This window comes from Anabrus simplex, chromosome 1 (assembly GCF_040414725.1).
Source record: "Anabrus simplex isolate iqAnaSimp1 chromosome 1, ASM4041472v1, whole genome shotgun sequence".
Lineage (NCBI taxonomy): Eukaryota > Metazoa > Arthropoda > Insecta > Orthoptera > Tettigoniidae > Anabrus > Anabrus simplex.
This window is the reverse complement of record NC_090265.1, coordinates 1,734,785,888-1,734,810,833: the sequence shown is the minus strand read 5'-3', so window position 1 is coordinate 1,734,810,833 and position 24,946 is coordinate 1,734,785,888. Positions and strand designations below refer to the sequence as shown.

The 24,946-nt window shown below is 42.5% G+C and overlaps 1 protein-coding gene across 1 annotated transcript in view; it reads left to right on the top strand.

Annotated features, from left to right (window-relative positions):
* Positions 1 to 7,350: 7,350 nt before the first annotated feature.
* LOC136864239 (transcription factor hamlet) overlaps positions 7,351 to 24,946 on the top strand; it is a 279,267-nt gene continuing 261,671 nt past the window's right edge. The window contains exons 1-2 of the mRNA XM_068226658.1: positions 7,351 to 7,384; positions 8,181 to 8,491. Of these exons, the coding sequence (XP_068082759.1) occupies positions 7,351 to 7,384; positions 8,181 to 8,491 (345 nt within the window). The remainder of the gene's footprint in view (positions 7,385 to 8,180; positions 8,492 to 24,946) is intronic.

Here is a 24,946-nt window from a genome sequence, read left to right as displayed (position 1 = left end):
ATCGAACTCGCACCAACTCAAGGAAACCATGTTCGCAATCTTCCTTAATTTTCATGTGGTATAATTGCCTACAGCTAAACCACTCAGTTGCTAATTGTCCTAATGAGACCCGCTGCAACAGATGCGGGGATCAACATCACTCCGTCTGCCCAGTTACACGAGACCAACCTAAATGTGCCAACTGCAAAGGCAAACACGCTGCTTCTACCCTACCTGCCCATTAGTCAAAAAAGCATATTGGTAACAAGCACCTCCATCCTCAACCATCCAACCCAAAATTCTATGTCTATTAAATTTAAATCTCAACCAAAATAATAGCCGTCCAATACACTCGCAACCTCTTTTTACGACAGAGCTTCTAAAATGTCTCCTTTCTCTTATAACAAGCACAAATTAGTTCAAGTATCCCTAAAATCCAAGACCCATCCGAACCCAGAAACACTGTATACCTCAACAGCAATACCGCACGCGTAATAAATCTCCTCTAGACCTCAAGCTAGCAAGACAGATGGCAAGCGCCTCCAAAAAATGCTAGTAGTCAGAAAATCCTTGCCCACCAATTCTGGTCCAGACAAGTCGCCACCACCACATTTCAACCACTTCACATTCGCACTCTTTCCTACCTTACCCGAAATACTGAAATATTGCAACTACAAACAACGTAGCACAGCAACAAAGTTGAAACCAAAACGGCTCAACCAATTGATATGGGACATAGGACTGCCAAGATCGGAGGTTACACCTTTCAATCATCCACTGATGCCCCCTTGCACACAGGGAGTCGCAGAAAGTTCGGATCGGATCGGAGTACATTCGCCTGAGTTGATTCGCCTGTCTTGTGTTATAGTTATGTATATCTTCCAGGATGATATGGAATTTATAAGGCCATTTAAATCTGAATGCAAGTGATTTTAACAATTGCAATATTAAAACCTACAGCGATGTTATAGAATTAATTTCTGAAATTCGAAGGTCAATCCTGTTAAACTTACCTCTACTATTTCTGTTTCAATACAAACCATTGCTATGGCATGCTCGGTATACCATTGGGCAACAATGGAAAACACAATTGTACTACAAACCAGCACATTTGCATGATCCTGTTCTCTTAGAATAACACATATGATGTTGTGTTTATTGTTACCTATACTTGTTCAGTGGTGTTAAGGTTGTTTATTCAGAACCGGAGTTACAATAAGGACAGGGTCCTGCATTCACAGCAGGTGTTTTCCCCGTTTATATGGAGACATTACAACAGTGAAAGTAACCTGCCGGTGTGAAGGACATTAGAAAGTATACAGGTTGTCATTCAAATATGAATAAGTAGCTCCTCTTTTCGCATCATTCTGGTCCCTCGTCATTAAGATTATTTTTATATATACTGTATACAGGATGTAAAAAAATGATTCGGACAAATTTTTCGGACACATACCTCCCACGTAGAAGACAATCTCTAATGTGCTGATGACAGGATGGTGAGTGTATCAGGCATTTTTGACATTTCATATAACAAAGAATTCCATGGTTTATGCTGGTACATCCTGTTCCTGCGTGTTTCCATGATTCATGTACTATGTAGAGTTGTAAAAAATGACTTTTAATATGGAAAGAAAGCGTTTCCGGATCCATGTCCATATAACTAAGGTTCGGATGTTAAGGTAAAGCAATATTTCATTCCTGAGGTCATTTTACTCGAAACCTGAAAAAAAAAAAAAAAAACCCCCTCTGAATGATGGGTTCCTGGTCCCTTTTATGGTAATTTTATGTTGCATATAAATACATACTTCGGCCATTTTTATTGATTTGGTCTATTTTGTTCATTTTAGTGATATAAGGTCATATTTGGCCGGCCCCGCGGTGTTGGGGTAGTCTGCTTACTCTTACTCGGAGGCCCCGGGTTTGATTCCCGGCAAGGTCAGGGAATTTTACCTGAATCTGAAGGTAGGTTCGAGGTCCACTCAGCCTACGTGATTAGAATTGAGAAGCTATCTGGCGGTGAGATGGCAGCCCCGGTATAGAAAGCCAAGAATAACGGCGGAGAGGATTCGTCGTGCTGACCAAATGACACCTCGTAATATGCAGGCCTCCGGGCTGAGCAACGGTCGCTTTGTAGGCCAAGGCCCTTCAGGGCTGTAGTGCTATGAGGTTAAGGTCATATTTGGTTATATCTTCGGCATTAATTTGAGGCGCCTTTTTTTAACAAGATACATGTTATTTGCGTCGATTTTCAAACACAGGATTTTAAAATACTGCAGTAGATGCCCCCCCCCCCTCCCCCCGAAAGAGATAGGTAGCAGGATTAGAAATATATGATTCCGAGGGTCTGCATAATTAAATGTGTCTGCTGCATTATCATTTATCCCTTTTTAACACATTTAATGATTAATACTCTAATACTGCTACTTATCCCTAAAACGCTTAAGTCATATTTGACCTCTTTTAGGTCAAAATTTAGCTGGTTTTAGGGCACACTTTGTACTTCTTTGGGTCATAAACTTCCGAACCCTATAGAAGACATATATTTTTCTTTACGTGTGACGCATGTGTCCTGAAGGTTTGGCCTACCATATCGTTACACCCTGCATATAACGACCTCAGTGGTGTAGTCGGTTAATCGCTGTCCTTCTGTTATCAAAATAGCGGCGTCATTTTGAGGAAGTCGTTGGATTTAGCCACGTTAATGAACACTCAAGGGACAACATCCCGACACCCCGGTGTCTGAAAATCTATACCAATTGCAGAGACATTAAACTGTTATTATTATTATTATTATTATTATTATTATTATTATTATTATTATTATTTTCGGCTCCATGGATAAATGCTTAGCGTGCGGGACTTTGGTCCAGAGGTTCCCAAGTTCGATTCCCGGCCGGGTCTGGGATTTTAACCTTTATTGGTTAATTCCGATGGCTCGGGGGCTGAATGTGTTGGTCGTCTTCATGACTAGAATTCATCCTAGATAGGGCCCCAACCTCATAGACGCGCAGGTTGCCTACATGGCGTCAACTCGAAAGACCTGCACCAGGTCTCTTCGGAGGTCACACGCCATTATATTCTTCTTATTATTATTATTATTTTGGGGTTATCTATCCATAGACTGGGTTGACGCAGCTCTCCATGCCGCCCTATCCTATGTTAACCTTTTTATTTTACGTAAGTACCGGTACTACATTCTACATCTGTTCTAATCTGCTTGTCGCATTAATACTGTACGTTGCTCTGCTCCTACCGTTCCCTCAAAAACCCACTTAAAAAATTCTGGGTGTCTCAAGATGTGTCCAGTCATTCTATCTCTTCTACTGGTCCAATTTAGCCTAATCGATATCCTCTGACCAATTCGATTCTGTAACTCTTCATTCGTGCTTCAATCTACCCATCTCTTCTTCAGCATTTTTATGTAACACCACATTTCAAAATATTATTATTAATTTACAAGCGAATGGACCGTTTAAGATCACGTTACAATTTCGTTTCTTTCTCTTTATGCGGAGTTTCTTTGTTCAATACTTCTTCAGGCGTTCGCTGACCTGCTTCCGTTGTTCACCTGTCCAGGCTCTTGCGGTCTTTTCAGTTCTTCCTGCGGCTTCAACTGCGTCTGCATTTTTCACCGTGTTCCTAAATGTGTTCCTTTCTAATGGTTGAACTTCCGAGATGTTTAACCTCTCCTTACCCTTCTTCGCTTTTCTTAATCCATGCTGTATTGGTCTTTATTCTCCACAAGTAATCAAATATATATTTAATTAGTATGTCTACATTCATTCTGTACAGATGTTTGAGAAATGCCAGTCTCCTTTTCTTCATGGTCTCCGAGATTCTTATCACCTTCTAGTAAACTTCTTTGTTGCTCCGAAGTTTCCATCATCTTTCAGTTTGGACAGCTCCCATAATTTTTTCCCAAGGATTATTATTATTATTATTATTATTATTATTATTATTATTATTATTATTATTATTATTATTATTACTGAAGGAGAAGTTTAAGAACTATTCGAAATTAGAATAGGAGTAAGACAGGGCGATGGCCTCTCCCCGCTGGAAAAAAATCGTAAGAGTATGGAGTAGCAGAATCCAACAGGCTGGGTTACAGGAAGGACAACCTGAACATACCTAGACTGCTTAGCTTTCGCCCATGATATAGTGATTCTAAGTGACACAGAAAAATAAGTCGAGGTGATGCTGCACAAGCTTGATGAAATAGCACAGAAAGCAGACCTCAAAATATCGTATGGAAAGACTCGTGTAATGAATGGAACGGCAGATGGGAACACGGGGTAATCAAGACGATAGACACATTCAGATATCTTGGTTACTGGATAAAACCCAATGCTCAGGACAAAGAGACGAATGAGAATAGGAATAGGAAGATGGCCTACGAACTCGCGTAGAACATGCACAACAAGAAACGTATGAGGATTAATTGTAGGTTACAAAACAAACTGATTTGTTTACCAAAATATTATTTCAGAAACCTTATCATTGATCAGTTTTGATATAGCTATAGTATGAAAGCAACAGGCACCATTTTATATGCTGGATAGTTTTTGTGGACAGAGATGTATGGACAAAGCTTGCTATGGCTCTTAAGTACCTGAGATCATTTTCTGAGTGTGCAGGTGTTATTTGGAACACGTGTGTTGGAGCAATCAGCAGGTGAGATTGCAAGTTATCTTCTCCTCCCCTGTGAACTTCTACAGCTGGGATTGAGGACCAGATAAGGTCGTATCCTCTCCTCATTATCCAATCTGATGATAGCTAACGAGGGACAGGACAAGCAGTCTTTAGTTAATATATTCTCGTACTTCATTATACTCTCCATTTTCTGCAGGTAAAAACCGTGCGGTAGAATCTCTTTACCATCCTTGAATCCAGATCTTTTGTAAGATTTGATTTACTGAAAAAAAATGGTGTATGGCTTTTAGTCCGAGAACAAGTTCGGCTTGCCAGATGCAGGTCTTTAGATTTGACGCCCGTAGGCGTCCTTCGCGATGTGATGAGGATGAACCGATGATGCTGACGACACATACACCCAGCCCCCATGCCGGCAAAATTAACCAATTAAGGTTAAAATTCCCGACTCTGCCTGGAATCGAGCCCGGGACCCCTGAGACCAAAGGCCAGCACGCTAACCATTTAGGAACGGAGGCGGACATTTGGTTTACTCAAATGTTTACTTACTTACTTGCTCAACATTCCTTGTACGGCCTTGACCTCCTTGATGGCTAGGACTGGGAAGGTAGCGGCTGTAGCTTTAGTTAAGGTACAGCTCCAGCATTTGCCTGGTGTGAAAATTGGAAGTCACGGAAATCCATCTTCAGGGCTACCGACGGTGGGATTCAAATCCACTATCTCCCGAATGCAAGCTTACACATGCGCGACTCTAATAACACGGACAACTCGCTCGGCACCTACAACACTGCTGTGGCCTCTCGTACTTCAACTGGTATTACGAGTTTAAAATATAATTGCACTCGGCTGAACCAGGAACTATCGCTTGCTTACATCCGGTGCTTTGCCGTCTGGTTCTGTCACCAACTACAGTAGCACGGTAAATTTATGTCTGCTCTGTTAGTCAGTCCGTCAGTTCGTGGTGATACATTGGTTCATTCGCTCTAACGTTCCATGGATTTATGTTCATTGTGTTGTTCGTCCGTTTATTTCTAAGGAATTCGGTATATCGTAGCGTGATTGATAGTGGAGCGTTTTGTGCAGTTCACAAATTCTTCTCTAAAGGTCATCTTTCTCTGTCGGTAATATCAGATTCATGATGATTCTACATTACTAGGTTCACTGATGTGCAAACTGCTCGCCCCACTGTCCTCTACGTAATCAAAATGAAAATCCACAGCCTGTTTCCAGTCATTCGACCGGGTCAGGAATGGAATAATTGAAGCCTCATCTAGCGGCGACGACAGGAATTGTGCCGGCTGCCGAAGCCTGTCGCACTTCTCTGGGGCAATGATTAATGACTGACAGATGAAATGAAATGATACTGGAAAGTGTTGCTGGAATGAAAGGTGACAGGGAAAACCGGAGTACCCGGAGAAAAACCTGTCCCACCTCCGCTTTGTCCTGCACAAATCTCAGATGGAGTCATCGGGATTTGAACCACGGAACCCAGCGGTAAGACGCCGGCGCGCTGCCGCCTGAGCCACGGAGGCTCTTCCTCTACGTACTGTACTGTGATAAACAAACGCTAGCACCACCTCGTACAGATACAACTGAAATTTGAGTAATGATTATTAGGCCTCCCCAACGTACTGCTGTGGTTTATTTGTCTGCTGCACCACCGTCTGTCGAAACTCATCCTCATAACTTTCCGGATTTGATCCCAGCATGTTATTTTGACATATACTGAGTGAGTTGGTCGTACAGTTAGGGGCGCGCAGCTGTGAGCTTGCTTTTGGGAGATAGTAGGTTCAAACCCCACTGTCGGAAGCCCGGAAGATGGTTTTCCGTGCTTTCCCATTCTCACACCAGGCAAATGCCGGGGGTGTACTTTAATTAAGGCCACTGCAGTTTCCTTCCCACTCCTAGGTCTGTCCTGTCCCATCGTCGCCATAAGACCTATCTGCGTCGGTGTGGCGTAAAGCAAATCGTAAAGAAAATTATTCTATCGCCCCAGCCCTCAAGAGTAACTTATGCATGGCCATAGCCGAGAAAGAGACAATTTATAATCATTTGATTTTAATAATATATGTATTGCAGCTAATTGCCATATGCAAAGAATAAACAAAATCATTCAATACAGAACTTAATTAGAGGAATTTTACTTCCTGCACACCTTAGTACTTGATAGCGATCGCACTGCTTCCCGCACAAAGCACACATGCATCCCTCATTCGGCGAGTGATGCTTCGTCGTGGCGCATAGTTTAAAATCAAAGCCATGCACAGCTAGCCTTGTTACGTGCCGTAACTCGTAGTTGAATTCCTTCCCTTTGTCATTCATCATCGCATCCGTACTGTACAAGTCCAGCCAGATTTCCGATTTCTTTCTCTGATGTTCGCAAAATTAACTTTGGTGTGCTGGAGTTGATGGGAGAGATACAGTAATTTGTCCCGTATTTCCTCCAAAAACACATTTTCCCTATTTAGCTCATACACCGGGCTCGAAGAAGTGAATTTCGACAAACGTAGGGCTCTCTTTAAAAATGTTGCTTTTAACTTCTCCATATCCTTTAAGTTTCTTACTGACAGGTGCTGCCAGATACTGGAGATACCTTAGGTTATTACAGGTGTTATTTTCAATCTGGATAACTTCAACGTTGTCTGAAAGGATATTTTATATAAATATTTGATGTCATTAATAGCTATCACTGCTGCTGTTAACCTTTGTTTGATATGCGCTATGAAATTGGTTCCTTATATTTGCAGTGTTATTAGTAGGTATTTAAATTTATTCATACTGGTTAGTGGTTCACCATCTAAATATATCATATCACTTGCTGCATATCTGCCTCCTTTCCTAAAGGCCATAGTCAGGGTTTTATCTCTGTTTACATGAAGGTCATTTGTTTTAGCCCACTCTACGAGCCAATCAAATGCCAACTGCAGAGCAGGTATGGATCTGGACACTAAAACCATGTCATCTGCGTACATATAAATACATATAAATGTCTTCGTTGCCTGTACAACATAATGTGCTGCGACTTTAAAAAGGAGAGGGCTTAAAGGATCACCCTGTAGTACACCTGTATTCTGGTCTAAGTTATTGGATCGGATGTTATGATCGAATCATCTTTTTGTACCTCATTCTTTGCTAGGATGTTTTTTACTAGTTGCAATATGATTTTTTTACGAGATCCTCAATCTTTTATATGACTTGTGTTCGACTAATTATATGAAAGGCTTTTGAATAATCCATGAATATAACATGTTGCTTCCCCTCCGTGAATCTAAAAGATTCATGAATATCATTCTACACGCATACTACAGCCTGTATTGTGGACCGGTTTTTATTCCTAAATCCAAATTGCTCTTTTTTGGAATGGTTTTCGCAAGGGGAAAGTGGTTTCTTTTTAGGTCTTCCTGGTGGCTGGTCTGGTAAACCACACCACATTTTCTTGATCATGTTGGCCTACCTCACCCACCAACAGTGATGAATGAATGAATGAATGAATGAATGAATGATTGAAATTTTCTTCACCTTTAAGGAATAACGTTTTATTGTGTTTGCAGGCAGCAGTGACGAGGGAGAGCCGACAGGCACAGCGGCTACTACCGAGGAAGACGAGTCCATGGAGGGCGCTCTACCAATGGCGCCGTCACATGACACGAGCAACGAGGCGCTGCTGGCTTCTCCTAACGACGAGGTGAGGCTACGCGCGCAGCACGACATTTCGACTGCCCACAAGGTGCCGTCCGACCTGGAGCTCCGTGGTCCAGGAGCCGGTGTGTGGACCCGCCAGCCGGTGGGCAGAGGCTCCCGTTACGGGCCTTTCGTTGGAAAGTTCGCCACTGAGCCTATCGACGCCCGGTATGCCTGGGAGGTGAGTCCACCCATTGCTATTGCGCTATCCAACGTATGAAGGTGATTCAGTAAATATGGTATCATGACCTGTCATTAGGTAAATTTAACAGAGCGAGTTGGCTGTACGGTTAGGGGCGTGCAGATGTGAGCTTGCATCCAGGAGATATTAGGTTCGAACCCCAATGTCGGCACCCCTGAAGATGGTCTTCAGTGGATTCCCATTTTCACACCAGGCAAATGCTGGGACTGTACCTTAATTAAGGCAACGGCCGCTTCCTTCCCAATCCTAGCTCTTTCCGGTCCCATCGTCACCATAAAGTCAATCTGTATCGGTGTGTGTTTTGAGTAATGTAGCTGTGAGCTTGTATCTAGGAGATAGTGGGTTCGAACCGCACCGTCGACGGCCCTGAAGATTGTTTTCTGTGGTTTCCAATTTTCACACAAGGCAAATATTTGGGTTGTATCTTCATTTAAGTCCACGGCCGCTTCTTTCGCACTCCTAACCGTTTTCTATCCCATCGTCGCCATAAGATCTATCTGTGACGGTGCGACCTAAAGCACAGTGTAAAATTGTAAAAATGTTGGCATCTACCAAGGTCAGGTGAGTTTGATAGCTCACTTAAGTCAACCGTCTGTTCGTGATATTCCTTCCTCCTAGATATTCTATCTATGGCCTGCATGGATGAATATCAATTGATTAGAACAAGATGGTGCAATTATTGTAAGCCTGTTGTTATCGTGCAGAAGTTCCTGTCTACTCAGATTGACTTGCGTTCTCTGTTTCGATACTGTGCAACTGGTTTTAGGAACTTATGACTGATATAAGGCCTGGTTTAGTCAAAGATAAAGTGGTAATGAACCTGGGATGACATAGTGAGTAGTATTCATGTGAGGGGTCTTATTACCATACTTACTGAACAAACTTCGTGTGTATGTGAAAATTTTGTCATTGAAGAAGTGTATGTATCTTCTTCTTTTTTCTTTTTCGGTTTCTTGTATTTGCCATATATTTAGCCTCTTATGGTTATCACAGGATCATTTCGGTAGAAATATCCTTTTCATACATGCAAATTCTCAGATGTAGCAGAAATTCACTTTTAAATTTTAACAGAGTATAATTGCCTCCTGATCACGTATCAATCGAATGTCACGAAATCAACTCAACTGGCTCATGTCGGCTAGTTAGATAGAAAACCTGGAGAACTGGAATGAGAGGAGGAATCTTGGAATCTGTTCGAAGGATGTGCAACAAGCTGGTCCATGCATCATAATTAATTAAACTCGAGCTTACAAGGTCATCTCTCCCACCTAATAACGAAACAAAGCAAAGCATAAGCCGCTTTTATTACAGAACACGGAGACGGAGACTCTTCAGAAAATACAGGGTAAGTAATAAAATAGGATATGGGCTCCGGAGAAGCCTGGTGCAGGTCCTTCGAATTCACGCCCTGTAGGCGACCTGGGCGTCTCTGAGGATGGGGCCTTACCTAGGACAAATTGTAATGATTAATGCAGCACAAGAACCCACGCCTCTGTGAATTTACTAATCGCCGCCACAATCCTATATTTCACCCTAGTTCTGTTCCCTCGTTTAGTTCTATATCTCTTATCTTTAAATCGTTAGAAACTGAATCTAACAATCGTCGTCTTGGTCTCCTCTACTCCTCTTTCCCTCCATTATTTTCCTAGGTAACGGATCCTCCTCCATTCGCCCATCACCGAAGCCGCTTTATGCGTACAGCTTCATCCATTAAATCCATTCCTAACTTAACCTTTATTTGATCATTCCGAGTACCCTCCTGCCATTGTTCCCGCCTGTGTGTACCAGCAATCATCCCCGCTACTTTCAAGTCTGATACTTCTAGCTTACGTATAAAATATCCTGAGCCCACCCAACTTTCATTCGCATAAAACCATGTTGATCTGAAAACAGACCGATGTAAAGATAGTTTAGTCTGGGAGCTGACTTTCTTCTTACAGAATACTGTTGATCGCTCACTGCATTAGCTTTACTGTACCTTGATACAACCTTACTTACCATCCCACCATCCTGGAAGAACACACACTTTAAATACCTTTTCAGGATTTGTATTCCCAATCTGACATTCAGTTCTCTTGGATTTCTTACCTGCTGACATCAATTTAGTCCTAGAAAGGCTAATGTTCATACCATATTCATTGAATGGATACAGAGAGGGTCGTCAAGGTAAATAGTTACCTTAGAATGAATTATACAGTCATAGGTTAACTGTGAAGTTTGAATCAGTGAAAGTTAAAATCCACGATCCACCCGCGAATTGAACGCGGGACCCCTCAATCCAAAGATCAATACACTAACCATTTAACCATGGAACCAGCCATAGGGTAAGTGGAAAAACCACGTCGCTATGTTTCTGATTCCGTATGAAAATGGAGGTCCTATTACTACGTTCATGGTATGAACAGTCATACGAATCTAACCATTATATGCCCCTTATCCCCCTGTGGGTGGGAGCAGTAGAATAACACCCACAGTATCCGCTGCCTGTTGTAAGAGGCGACTAACAGGAAACCCAGGGGTCTGAACGTTGGAGCGCGGTTTACGACCACGGGGACCTTAGCTGATTACTGGCATTGTTTGCCATTGAGTTGTTTTAGGCTCTCGACTTTCATCTATCCTTTCCGATGTTGCTTGGTCAATACTTGTTCTTTTCCGACCCCGACGGTATTAGAGCACTCGAGGGCTAGGGATTCATTTTCATGCCCTTCGTGCCCCTTTACTTCCTTTGGCCGATACCTTCATTTTTCGAAGTGTCAGATCCCTAGCGTTTTCTCTCTCTGATTAGGGTTATATAGAGGATGGTTGCCTAGTTGTACATCCTCTTAAAACAATAATCATAACCACCATGCCTCTTAGTGACGAGGTTGTGAATATTTACTTGCTCTAGAATCCCCTATGGCTGAAACGGTTAAGTATTGCTTTGCACTGCTTTTCTTCTTGCAGCTTACAGAGCGCTATGGCAGTAACGGGGCAGGACGCTACACGATGCGGAATTATCAAGATGAACTCGACTTCCCTATCAAAGACCTATTTGTAAATTATTTTAATATTGTTTTTGCAAGTAACTATTCTCTTCTTCATCTTCTTCCTCTTCTTCTTCTTAATCTGTTTACCCTCCAGGATTGGTTTTTCCCTCGGACTCAGCGAGGGATCCCACCTCTACCGCCTCAAGGGCAGGGTTCTGGAGTTTCAGACTCTGTGTCGGGGGATACAACTGGGGAGAATGACCAGTAACTCGCCCAGGCGGCCTCACATGCTATGCTGAACAGGGGCCTTGTGCTGGATGGGAAGATTGGAAAGGACAGGCAAGGAAGAGGGAAGAAAACGACCTTGACTTTAAGTTAGGTACCATCCCGGCATTTTCCTGGAGGAGAAGTGGGAAACCACGTAAAACCACTTCCAGGATGGCTGAGGTGGGAGTCGAACCCACCTCTACTCATCTGACCTTCCTAGGCTGATTGGACCCCGTTCCAGCTCTCGTACCACTTTTCAAATTTCGTGGCAGAGCCGGGAATCGAACCCGGGCCTCCGGAGGTGGCAGCTAATCACACTAACTACTACATCACAGAGGCGGACAGTAACTATTCTCATTGTGTCAAAATATATTACTCTAACATAATATCCCAACGAAAGAAACACCTTTGAGAAGCCAACGGTCGTAGCCGCGTTGAAACACCGGATCCCGTGAAATCTCCGAAGTTAAGCAACATTTGGCGTGGTCAAGATTTGGATGGGTTGCCACGCGCTGTTGGTGGGGGGTAAGGAAATGGAGGAGCGGAAAGGAACTGGTCACCCTACCGTACGTAAACTCCGGCTCAGGCACACGTCTGCCGAGGTTCGGACCTGCCTTCGGGCAGAATACACCCTTACCTTACCTTTGAGAAGGTACCACGACTCCAGAGTAAAGATAGTAAGATGTCGATTTATATCACCACTTCTAACAATGAGAGGTCAGACACTGCGTTATACCGATTGTTTTTCTATTTATTTCACGTGGCAACAACATAGATAGGTCTTATGGCGACGATGGGATAGGCCTATGAATTATCAGTCGTGGCCTTCATTGATGTACATACCCAGCATTTTCCTGACGTGAAAATGGTAAACCACGGAAACCATCTTCAGGGATGCCGACAGTGGGGTTCGAACCCAGTATCTCCCGGATGCAGACTCACAGCTGCGCGCCCCTAACCACACTACCAAATCGCCCGATAGCTACCGATTTCTTTTTTGTTTGTTTTGCTAGTTGCTTTACGTCGCACCCTCACAGATAGGTCTTATGGCGACGATGGGATAGGAAGGCCTAGGAGTGGGAAGGAGGCGGCTATGGCCTTAATTAAGGTACAGCCCCAGCATTTGCCTGGTGTAAAAATGGGAAACCACAGAAAACCATCTTTAGAGCTGCCGATAGTGGGGTTCGAACCTACTGTCTCCCGAATTCTGGATACTGGCCGCACTTAATTGACTGCAGCTATCGAGCTCGGTAACTTACCGATTTCAACGAGCTTCAATGTACCTGTTGGGGTACACTCAGCAGTAACTCATGTATAAGTGTTTAGGCCAATACGCTTTCGTCTTCGAAGAACATGAGGTCAAATATCATGACGCAGAATCCGCTTCGGATCAAGTGGATATGAATTCCCGATTGCAATGCAACGTATATATAGGCCTAATTGGAGAGTTACTCCGCAGTCAACAGGAGCGGTGGCCGGGTGGTCCAACAGTAACTGTGAGAACGTTTAGGCCTATATTAATTTCAGGTAGAAAAAGGAGTGTACTCCAGTTTTGCGTAATATTTTTGTTCGCATTCTTATCTTCACGTTCCCTCAAATATATATATATTCTACAAAGAATATAGCTGCTACGAGACCTGAACTCACATCGTCGTGGTTTTGCAAACAAGCAAAATGACCACTCGCCCACCGCTCTTAAGCAAAATTTGTTCGCCTTTTAGTGTTCTATGCCTCCAATTGTTCCGAAGAGAATCCTGCGTCATGACATTTGATCTAATTTTTTTCGGAAACGAAAGCGTATTGATCTAAATCCTTATACACGAGTTTCTCTTGAATGTCCCCCAACAGGTAGGCTATATTGAAGTTTTTTGAAATCGTTTGGAATCAGGGTCTGGCCTCTCTTTGTAAGACACATTCGGCCCAAAGATACATCATAGACTCTTATCATCAGGCCTGAGACCCATGCGAGGCAGCCTGAAGAAGTAGATGCAGAAAAAGAAACGAGAAAATATTGTAAAGAGAAATATAAAGACCAGTACAATATTCGTTTTGATTTAATGGTGCCAGAAGGAGCAATCCACGTTTCCTTGAGAATTTACGCAAACAGTTTGTCTCTCACTGTTCAGACTATCGAAATTTACCCAAACGTCAGTGTTAAACTTTGACTGTTGAATAACCATTTCTATGGACGACCCCCTTTGTCTCCATGGTAGCCTGCCTATATTGCAAGAAAGAAAAACAAATCAGAATAAAAAATAAGCATTACACACATAAATATCTCAAAGTTTAAGAATAAAAGATTGAAATAGTAAAGGAATTCAAATATTTCGGAGAATGGATTAGTTGGAATGCTGTGGAATGAAAAGCAATGGAATCCAGGAAAAATAAATCTGAACTGGCCTTCCAACTAACAGAAGATACATACAACAAGAAATCCCTTTCATGTGGGTCCGAAATTAAACACTATAAAACAGTGATTAAACCAGAAGCACTATACACAGCAGAAACACTAAACACGAATTTCAGAGGCCAGATGGACAAACTCGAGCTGAAACAAAGGAAAATTTTAAGAAAGATCATAGGACCAAAATTTCAGTATAATAGGATAATATACATCAAGAATGAAACACTCTACAAGAAAATTGAAAAATTCTCAGTAACTATGAGAAAAAGAAGGATACATTTTTACGGCCATCTTCTCAGAATGAACTCGAATAGATTATGCAAACAAACCCTTGACTTCTTCAGTAACAGGAAAGCAAAACTCAACTGGTTTAAAGAAACTTAAAAATCCCAGTAGAATTAAAAATTACAGAAAATTCACTATTCCATCGAACAGCTAAAGTAACAACTGAAAATGAAAACCTACAGCCCGTTTTCCAGTCTTTGACCGGGTCAGGTATGTAATGAAAGAACCACATATAGGCTATTATTACAATGGGGTCGCCACTCCCAAGGTGATATTAATGACTGATAAATGATATGAAATGGTAATGGAGAGTGTTGCTGGAGTGAAAGATGACAGGGGAAACCGGAGTACCTGTCCCGCCTCCGCTTTGTCCAGCACGACTCTCACATGGAGTGACCGAGATTTGAACCACGGTATCCAGCGGTGAGAGGCCGACGCGCTGCCGTCTGAGCCACGGAGACATAAAGTAATAACTAAAGACGAAAATACAAGGTTCCAAGACAAATCTACTATAAAGCCAAACCTATTAATTCGGAAAAGGAGACGAAACAAAGATCAGCAAGAATGAAGAAATATGAGATGAAAGAAGATGAAAAATAAGCATTGAGCTTTACAAAATATATTGACAACCTTGTATGGTCTCGTGTATTCAAATTAAGCGTGACCGTAGCTTTGGACTTTGCAATCCTAAATTTTACATATGTACGTACCCTTCAAAATTCTTTCTTCGTCTTCTGAATGAATGAATCAGTAGGTTGTGTTAATTAGAAGCCAAGTGATACTGTTGCACACATTACTTTAATCACCTTATTGAATACATTAAAATTTACCCTCTCGCAGATATGCCCTCGTAAGTTGAGTAATGACTAACAACGAGTAAATTAGTCATTTTTATTTCAAGTGATTTATCTATTACCCTTGCTGTTAGGAGGGCAGCTCGTGAACTTCTCGGCGAATGAAGGGGGGGGGGGGGGGAAGCCGTGTGGTCGTTAGTTCGGGGAGAAGGGTGGGTGAGAGGTTAGAAAGACAAAAATGATTGACTGACTTAATGGGAGAGTCAGCATGAACCCTCCCAGCGCACTTAGTGAGACTTCCCCTCCCCCTGTTTTAGCTTCTTACTGAGCGCTCAACGACGACGCTACCGTCTAAAGAGAGAGCAATTAAGTCGCGGTGTTAGGTCACGTGGTTAGACGTGTCATGTCTGCGGTCGGAGCAACGTAATTACGCGAAACGATGGGGGCGTAAGTTGAGAGGGGAAGAACTGATGGCAAGCAGATGAGGGATCAGCTGACTAAGTGTAAATAAGTCGTAGACGGCGAGATCATGTTTAAACCTGGCAATCTCAGTGATGTACGGTCTTCGTAAGCTGATAAGTGTAGAGAAACAGGACCGACAGATTATATAATATTGTAGGATACGCTGAAATCATTAAAACCAGGCGAGTTGGCCGTGCGGTTAGGGGCGCGCAGCTGTGAGCTTGCATCCGGGAAATAGTGGGTTCGAACCCTACTGTCGGCAGCCCTGAAGATGGTTTTCCGTGTTTTCCCATTTTCACGCCAGGCAAATTGTGGGGCTGTACCTTAATTAAGGCAACGGCCGCTTCCTGAGCCTTTCCTATCCCATAGTCACCATAAGACCTATCTGTGTCAGTACGACGTAAATCAAAACTTGCAAAAAAAAAAGAAGAGAAATATTGCCCTAGTTATGGATTAATGCAGAATAGGGCACCAGGAACTCTGCATCAGACCAGTCCTTGGACGTACGATTCGAACAACAATAATATCAACATAAACCGAGCAAGTTGGCTAGGTGGTTTGGGTTACGTGTTAGTTTGCATTCGGGAGATGGTGGATTAGAATCCCACTGTCAGCATTCCTGAAGATTGTTTTCCGAGGTTTTAAACCAGGGATTAATTAAGGCCATGGTCTTTTCCTTCCCATTCCTATCCCATCCTCACCATATGAACTGTCTCTGTCGGTGTGACGTAAAACAGGTAGGAAAAACATAATATATAAACAGAGCTCGAAATTTGTGTACTAGGCGTGTTTGCTTGCTTTTCAAGTGGCGAGTATGGATAAACTGGGGTCGATCAAGCTCGCAGTAGTTATCAGTCATCACTAATATCGAAATATTCAGTGACAAATCAATTATTTTAAACCATACTCTATAATAAATAAGGAGTAACATACAGGAGTCATAGTTGTTCAGTTCAGTAATGGGAAGAAACTGTACTCGAATGTCAGGATTAGAAATAAGTACCCACATTGTAGCACACGGAATGGCAATTCATCTGTAGTTATAGTAATTGCAATCATATTCACGAACGTTTGTCTTATTAAATAATAATAATAATAATAATAATAATAATAATAATAATAATAATAATAATAATAATAATAATAATAATATTCGTTTACAACGAGTGGGCGAGGTACTGGTCCGCGATTTGAGACCACGTTAAGCAACAATAACACATTACTGGAAGCCTTCTTTGCAGCCGAAATTCCTTGCATTCTTTCTCTTCCTCTGTCCATCCCTTATTCATTTTCTGTTCGTCATGGAAGCCTCTGAAGCTGTCGATCACTAATTTATACTTTGTTCGGTTTAGGATGTCTTCCCGATTTAATCCAGACAGTTCACGATCCTCTCTTACCGTACCTTCCTGTACCATCTGTCGGAATCTTTAGCTCTACTATCAAGTGTTTTAAAAATCTGTTTTTTGTCAGCCACTTCTCGGCCATTCTGAACAGATTTCCATAAAATTCGAGTCCTATTTTCTTCATTAATAATAATAATAATAATAATAATAATAATAATAATAATAATAATAATAATTCAGAGGAACAATCTCGGTGAGTTCGAGGTCAAGACAAGAGTAATAATAATGTTATTTGCTTTACGTCCCACTAATTACTTTTACAAGTGGGGGAGATCTGAAGACCCATTCTGCGACTGTGATAATGTGCCTCAGACCATCCAACACATTGTTATGGACTGCCCAAAAAGAAGATTCAATGGATCTATTCAAGAATTACATAGTGCCTCTACAGAAGCAGTGGACTGGCTGAAAAGTCTGGACATTAAGTTTCGAATGCTGACCTGTAAATTACATACTTATTTAAGAATTATGTATTTATATGTATTTATCATGTATCCTTGTTTTGCCATAGGAAATTAATACTACTTTTACGGTTTTCGGTGACGCCGAGGGTCGGAATTGAGACCCACAGGAGTTCTTTTACGTGCTATTAAATCTACCGACACAAGACTGACGTATCTGAGCATCTTCAAATAGCACCAGACTGAGCCAGAATCGAACCTGCCAAGTTGGGCTCAGAAGGCCAGCGCCTCATTCGTCCGAGCCACACAGCCCGGCCGGAAACTTTAGGTCTACTGTCAAGTGTTTCAAAAATGTGTTTTGTCAGTCCCTTCTCGTCCATTCTAAACATATGTCCATAAAATTTGAGTCTGATTTCCTTCATTGATGCTCATAATAATAAAAAATAATCATAATTCAGAGGAACAATCTCGGAGACTTCGAGGTCAAGACAGGAGTCAGATTGCCTGGCTATTTGCAGACTTGGCATTTCTGGCAAGTTCAATAGAAGTAGCTGTAATGCAGCTTAATATATTCAGGGACCAGGCAGCCAAGGTGTCGCTAGAGAAGACCATAAAATCAAACCAACATTAGCGAGAGCCCCAGAGAATTACAGTTTGAACAGGACGTAATTGTGAAAGTCAGTAAGTTCATGTACTTAGGAGAATGGCTTCAACCTAATCTGTCATAACGGGCAGCCTTAACAACCCGAATTAATAAGCTAGAGCTGGCATACCCTCTGACCAAGAACACGTACAACAAAAGGTATCTCTCCACAACTCCAAACAGACACTACCATGCTGTCATCTGCTCGGAAGCCCTGTATGCCTCTGAGTGACTGATCCTTAATGGGAAAGGCCTAGCTGAAAAAAACAGGAAGATTTTTAGGAAGATAATAGGGTCACTCAAAGCAGAGGGTGAATGCAGAGGGCATACACAATCACGAGCTCTATAAAACCCAGAAAAGATCACGGACGTAGCCAGGAAGAGACGTGTGACCTATGGGCACATATCAAGGATGAATTCTGCCAGGGTGACCGATCTTAATCTACCCTACTGGCAGAAGAGAAAGATTAAGACCCCGTGGTTAACGGAACTAGCTAAAGATCTACGGGAACTAGGAATAGTTGAAAGTGACACCGTTCACCGCTCAGAAGAATTCTGAGACATAGAAGGTTCCAAGACAGTCCGCCCCATAAGAAGCCAGGTGCCCTCTGGACAAAGCAGAGGAAGGAGCAAAACAGCCAGAGAATGCGCACGCACTGGGCAATCATCAAAGCCCACTCCCAGGAAAAAAGTTGGCCTTATAAAAATACTAATAATAATAATGAGTGGCTCATGCTGTAGGGAGCTGGCTTTCAGAGCCCAAATTGCTGAGTTCGATCCCATTTCAGTTCTCTAATGCAGCGGTCCCGTGTCAGCAGATTTACAACTGTGTAGCCTAAAGCAAAATCTGCGGGATGAAATTTGGGCACTTCAACGTCACGCCTTTTTCTCCATTTATTGGGGTTGGCACTTTATGTGAATCTGACTTAGTTTTACGGCCGGATACCTTTTCTGACTCCAATCCTGTCTGGAGGGATGTATTCACTATTACTTGTTTCCATGTTGTCTTACATCCCTCCACATAGAGTTGGCGTCAGGAAGGGCATCCGGTCGTAAAACACGAGTAGGTGAAGAAAATCGTATGAATTCAAACACTCAGTCCCAGACCCATACGAATTAACCATCCGCCGTTGAAATCATTGGTCTGGACCGGAATAGAACCCGCGGCACTCTGAACAAGATGCGATCATTCTACCAAGATGCCTGACACGTGAGACCGGTAAATTAATAATAATAATAATAATAATAATAATAATAATAATAATAACAATCATGATCATCATGATCATCATCATCATCTTACTCCTTGGCTGAATGGTCAGCGTTGAGGCCTTCGATTCAGATCATCTTGGGTTTGATTCCCGGCTGAGTCGGGGATTTTAATTGCGTCTGATTAATTCTTCTGGCTTGGGGACTGGCTGTTTGTGTTTTGTCTCAACAATCTCCTCTTCATATTCAAAGGACACACCACACTACCAACTACTACCCACAAAAAAACGCAATAATAATTACATCCCTATACATGGGGTTGGCGTCATGAAGGGCATCCGGGCGTAAAACAGACTAAATGCATATATGCGGCACAGTTCGTACCCGTGACCCCACAGCTGTGGGAAAACCGGTAGAATAATAATAATACCCCAATAATAATAATGATAATAATAATAGGGGCGTGCAGCTGTGAGCTTGCATTTGGGAGATAGTGGGTTCGAATCCCGCTATCAGGAGCCCCGAAGATGGTTTTCCGTAGTTCCCCATTTACACAGCAGGCAAATGCTGGGGCTGTTCCTTAATTAAGGCCACGGCCGCTTCCTTCCCACTCGTAGCCCTTTCCTGTCATATCGTCGCCATAAGACCTACCTGTGTCAGTGCGACGTACTATAAAGGTAAATGTTTAAAAAATAAATGAGACGTCGCACTAACGCACGGCTTTTCGGCCACGTTGAGGCAGTGAATAACTAGGATTGCGAAGTCAGCAGTCAAGGTTTTAATTAAGGAAAAGCTCTGACATTTGCCTGGTGTGAATAGGCTATGGGAAACAACTTAAGATAGTGGGTTCGAATCCCACTGTCGGCAGCCCTGAAGATGATTTTCCGTGGTTTCCTATTTTCACAACAGGCTGTACCATAACAAGGCCACGGCCGCTTCCTTCCAACTCCTAGTCCTTTCCTATCCCATCGTCGCCATAAGACCTATCTGTGTCGGGGCGACGTAAACCCACTAGCAAAAAAGACAACTTACAACTATCTTCAGGGTGCCACCGATTGCAAATTATAAGTTTACTGTTACTCCAGCTGTAATGCGTTTTCTGGGCAGATGTTAGATAAGAAAGCCATGTTTTTTTTTTTTTTTTTTTTTTTTTTTTTCCGAGACGGCTTTGGAATAGCAGATATTCGCTACGAGTAAGTGTGTAATGAAAGTGTGTGGTTACTAGGCTGGGTTACAAGTTTGCAGCTATTATCTGTCCCGTGTACTTTGATCTCGCGGTCCGTGCTCGCACATGCAAGAACCAGCAGCGGTAATAACCTTCCTTAGTGTGGACGCACGTTTAAGGCGAGGTCTATCGGTCTCCTCAACCTAAAAAAGCAGAACGGTGTGTCCAGCCATGTGGGTAGCTCTAATCTTGTCTGCGGTCCACACACGCCTCTGATTGACTTCGTTCTGCAAGAGCACGTCGACGCTCCACGCCGTTTGATGTTCCGCCACTTTTCATTTCCAATTCTGTCCAACCATCGTCATGGTCTCGGTGGTAGCATATTCACTTCCTGCCCCGTACGACATGAGTTCGATTACCGGCCACATCATCAAAGACATTTGTCCTAATATTTATGTAAAACTTATGGCATACCTTTGCTGGCGAGAAGTACTGGTTACAGTCCATTATGTCTTCTAGGAGCCTATGGGCTAGAATAAATTTGATACTTTCATTGACCTGTCTCAGTCTTATCCTTGGCTTTGACGATATGAAAGTGACCGAGGTATGAGCGATGCTTGTAATACTATTCCTTACGAAACCAGTCCCTGTTATGAATGGTGTGAAAATAACACCCTTAGTGTCGGCTGGTGCATGCATTTCAGTGGGCTTGGAAGACTGGTATGTAATAGCAACATCTGGCTCAGTGAGGAAAGTAACAGGAAACTACATCACTCCTCAATTCCCTAGTATGCCTCTTCAGTGACACTTAGGCTCTCTATGACAGCTGTTGGCGGAGCTGTGGAGCCTTCGGGCTGAATACTCTGCACATTGCATTCGGCCTCGTGGGGAAAACTACGAAGCCGGAGGTTAAACATTTCCTCTCAGTCAGGTAGACATGACTGCGGTCATATTTCACTCTCAGCCTTCTGGTCATATTATGCGAAGAGAAGTGAATTTCGAACCCACCACCTCCCGGATGCAAGCTTAATGCTACACGACCTGTATCACGTACAAATTTGCCCGGTACTTTGAGTGAAAATTTCTCCTTTGGATTCGAATGTTAACCGCCTAGGTTGAAGTCCTCACCAACCCCTCCCATGGCGCTACAACCCCGAAGGGCACAAAGCCTGCATATTACGATGCGATATATGGTCAGCACAAATCCTCTCGATCATTATTCTTGGCTTTCTCGACAGGGGCCGCTATCTCACCATGAGATAACTCGTCAATTGTAATCACGGAGGATCAGTAGACCTCGAAGCAGCCCTCATATCCAGGTAAAAATCCCTGACCTGACCGGGAATCTAACCCAGGCCTCCGGTAAGAGGCAGGCACGCTAGACCTATACCGCATGGCCGGCCGTCACGTACACCATTGAACTAATCAAGTTTTCTTACCGCTGAAAATACATAAGGGTTTTTTGAAATGAACTGTATGACGTTTCTGCGGCACAGTCTTCACGTAAAACTTTGTCTATGAACATGATATGGGCAGTCGCAAAACCCTGCCAGCTGTATTTTTTAACATTCAGATACCTCACCTGCCCGTTAATGTCATTAGCATTTAGAATGGGCGTTAAACAAATAGGAGGAGCAAGTAAGCTTGTATATTTATGTGACTGGTGGATATGTGACTTGCAGTCCTACGCAGAATCTGAAGCACAGATAGTAATGACCACTGAAAACTTTACGTTGAAATTAATGTGTCTCCTTTCAAACAAGGAACCTTAAAATCATCAGAAAGATATACTACTGTAATCGACGTCAGTTCACTTGAAAGGATGTGGGTTCGATTTTTCGCCAACTAGTCGAAAAGGAAGCGCATGGCCCTGATGTTCACTCAGCCTGCATTAAAAATGAGAAGCAAATTAATTCATGGAGGCAAAGGTGGTCGGGCATAGAAATAAAACGCCAATTGTACTACTGCCGTGATATATCTTGGCCTACAAAACGATTGTTGTTCAGATTACCGGTGACACATGGTCAGCGCAACGAATCCTTTCTATCGGCGCGTAGAAGACCTCAATCAGTGCCGAGGTTACGAATAACAGAATACTTTACGTTTTACTCCATGGACCTTCATGATCTGTTTAGCTTTGTACAGTACATCCTACATCATTATCTGCACGATTGATTGAGTTTGGTATCATTTGTAAACTTAGAATATTCGCAAACATACAAAGAAGAAAAGAGCGAAGAAAAAAATAGACGTTGAAAAATTGGGGGAAAAACTGGTTTCCAATTGAATGAAATGTCACTCTCGTCTCAGAGGGTTGAAATCTTGACAGCACAATCCCATTTAATATCTGCAAATCTGTGTGTGAGCGCTTCGTACCTCCAACCATGACGAAGGGGACAGACATCCCTGTTCTTTGTGACTAAAAAACATACCTCTCAACTCTTTTTTATGGTGGGTTATGCTTCAGTTCGTACAAATGATCCCTCTTCTAGACAGACAAAAACACTGGATTTTACCCTTATTTTAGTTCTGTCAGCGAGCAGAGGAGGATTTTTTTTGTAAAATTCAAGAAAAAGTTTAATGTATTTGTATAGAGATACACAAACGTAGGGCGTGAGGACACCATTGGATACGCGGCTGGTTAAATTCAGGACTCCATTCAGATGGGCTTAAAACTGTCACATTGGTGGTTACTTTAAAGCTCTGTATTGTTGTAAGGGATGACTTTATACTTTAATGTTACCAGGAAGACTAATAACCAAGAAGACCTTTTCTGCCAGAAATCCCCCATCTTTACCTCCATGTAGTAATTTTATTTCTTTATTGAAACTTTGTGGAAAAAATTAATCTATCTATAGACGGACAGTCCCGTTTTTAAACCTTCGATCATCTGCAGCTGCTCTTTCGCCTACCGGCGCAATAAATCTTCTTGAATTACTAACCAGTGTGGTGCACTACCCACAGAATTGGAGAACAGTTGAGTTCGAATCCCTCTATCTCTCATATATTGCAGGATAAACGTTTCTACGAAATTCAAGAATCTGACTTTTTCCGTGTTTGAGCGCACAATTTTCGGATTCGAGGGCTGACACACTACCAATGATCCACAGAGGTGGCAATCCTTCTGATATATGAACTCTCTCATTTGCATGCTGCTTGGTATTTGTACAGTATCACCTATCTCCTGGTTGCGGTTTCTCCTGAATTTTTTTTTAAAAAAATCTGATAATTGCTTTTGAGCCTCCGTGGTTCAAACGGCAGCGCGTCGGCCTCTCACCGCTGGGTTCCGTAGTTCAAATCCCGGTCACTCCATGTGAGATTTATGCTGGACAAAGAGGAGGCGGGACAGAATTTTCTCTGGGTAATCCGGCTTTACTTGTCATCTTTCATTCCAGCAACACTCTCCACTATCATATCATATCATCTGTCAGTCATTAATCATTGCCCCAGAGGAGTGCGACAGGCCTCGGCAGCCGGCACAATTCCCATCCTCGCCGCAAGATGGAGGCTTCATTCATTCCATCCCTGCCCCGGTCACTGACTGGAAAACTGGTTGTAGGTTTTCATTTTCATTTCTGATAATTGCTTTCAGCAAAACCACCTCCATGGAGAACGTGATCACCCATGGGGGAGGGGAAGGTAAGGATGTCCACGTTTCGTACCATGAACATTTGAATAATAATAATAATAATAATAATACCGGGCGAGTTGGCCGTGCGCGTAGAGGCGCGCGGCTGTGAGCTTGCATCCGGGAGATAGTAGGTTCGAATCCCACTATCAGCAGCCCTGAAGATGTTTTTCCGTGGTTCGCATTTTCACACCAGGCAAAGGCTGGGGCTGTACCTTAATTAAGGCCACGGCCGCTTCCTTCCAACTCCTAGGCCGTTCCTATCCCATCGTCGCCATAAGACCTATCTTTGTCGGTGCGACGTAAAGCCCCTAACAAACAATAATAATAATAATAATAATAATAATAATAATAATAATAATAATAATAATATTATTTTTACGTCCCATTAAATATCATTGGCGGTTTTTGTACATAAATCAATCAATCAATCAATCAATCAATCAATCAATCAATCAATCAATCAATCAATCAATCAATCAATCAATCAATCAATCAATCAATCAATCATTCAATCAATCAATCAATCAATCAGTCAATCAATCATTATTGTTCTGCACTTAGGGTGTCGCTCAGGTGGCAGATTCCCTATCAATTGTTTACATAGCATTTTTGTAAGCATTTCCAAAATACTTGGAATATTATCGAAAATTTCCCTCGATAATTTATTCCAATCCTTTACTCATCGTCCTATAAATGAATATATGCCTCTTAAATTCCAACTTTATCTTCATACTGTCCTACTTTTAAACGCTCTACTCAAGCCTATTCGTCTGTTTATGTCGTTCCACACCAACTTCCCACTGA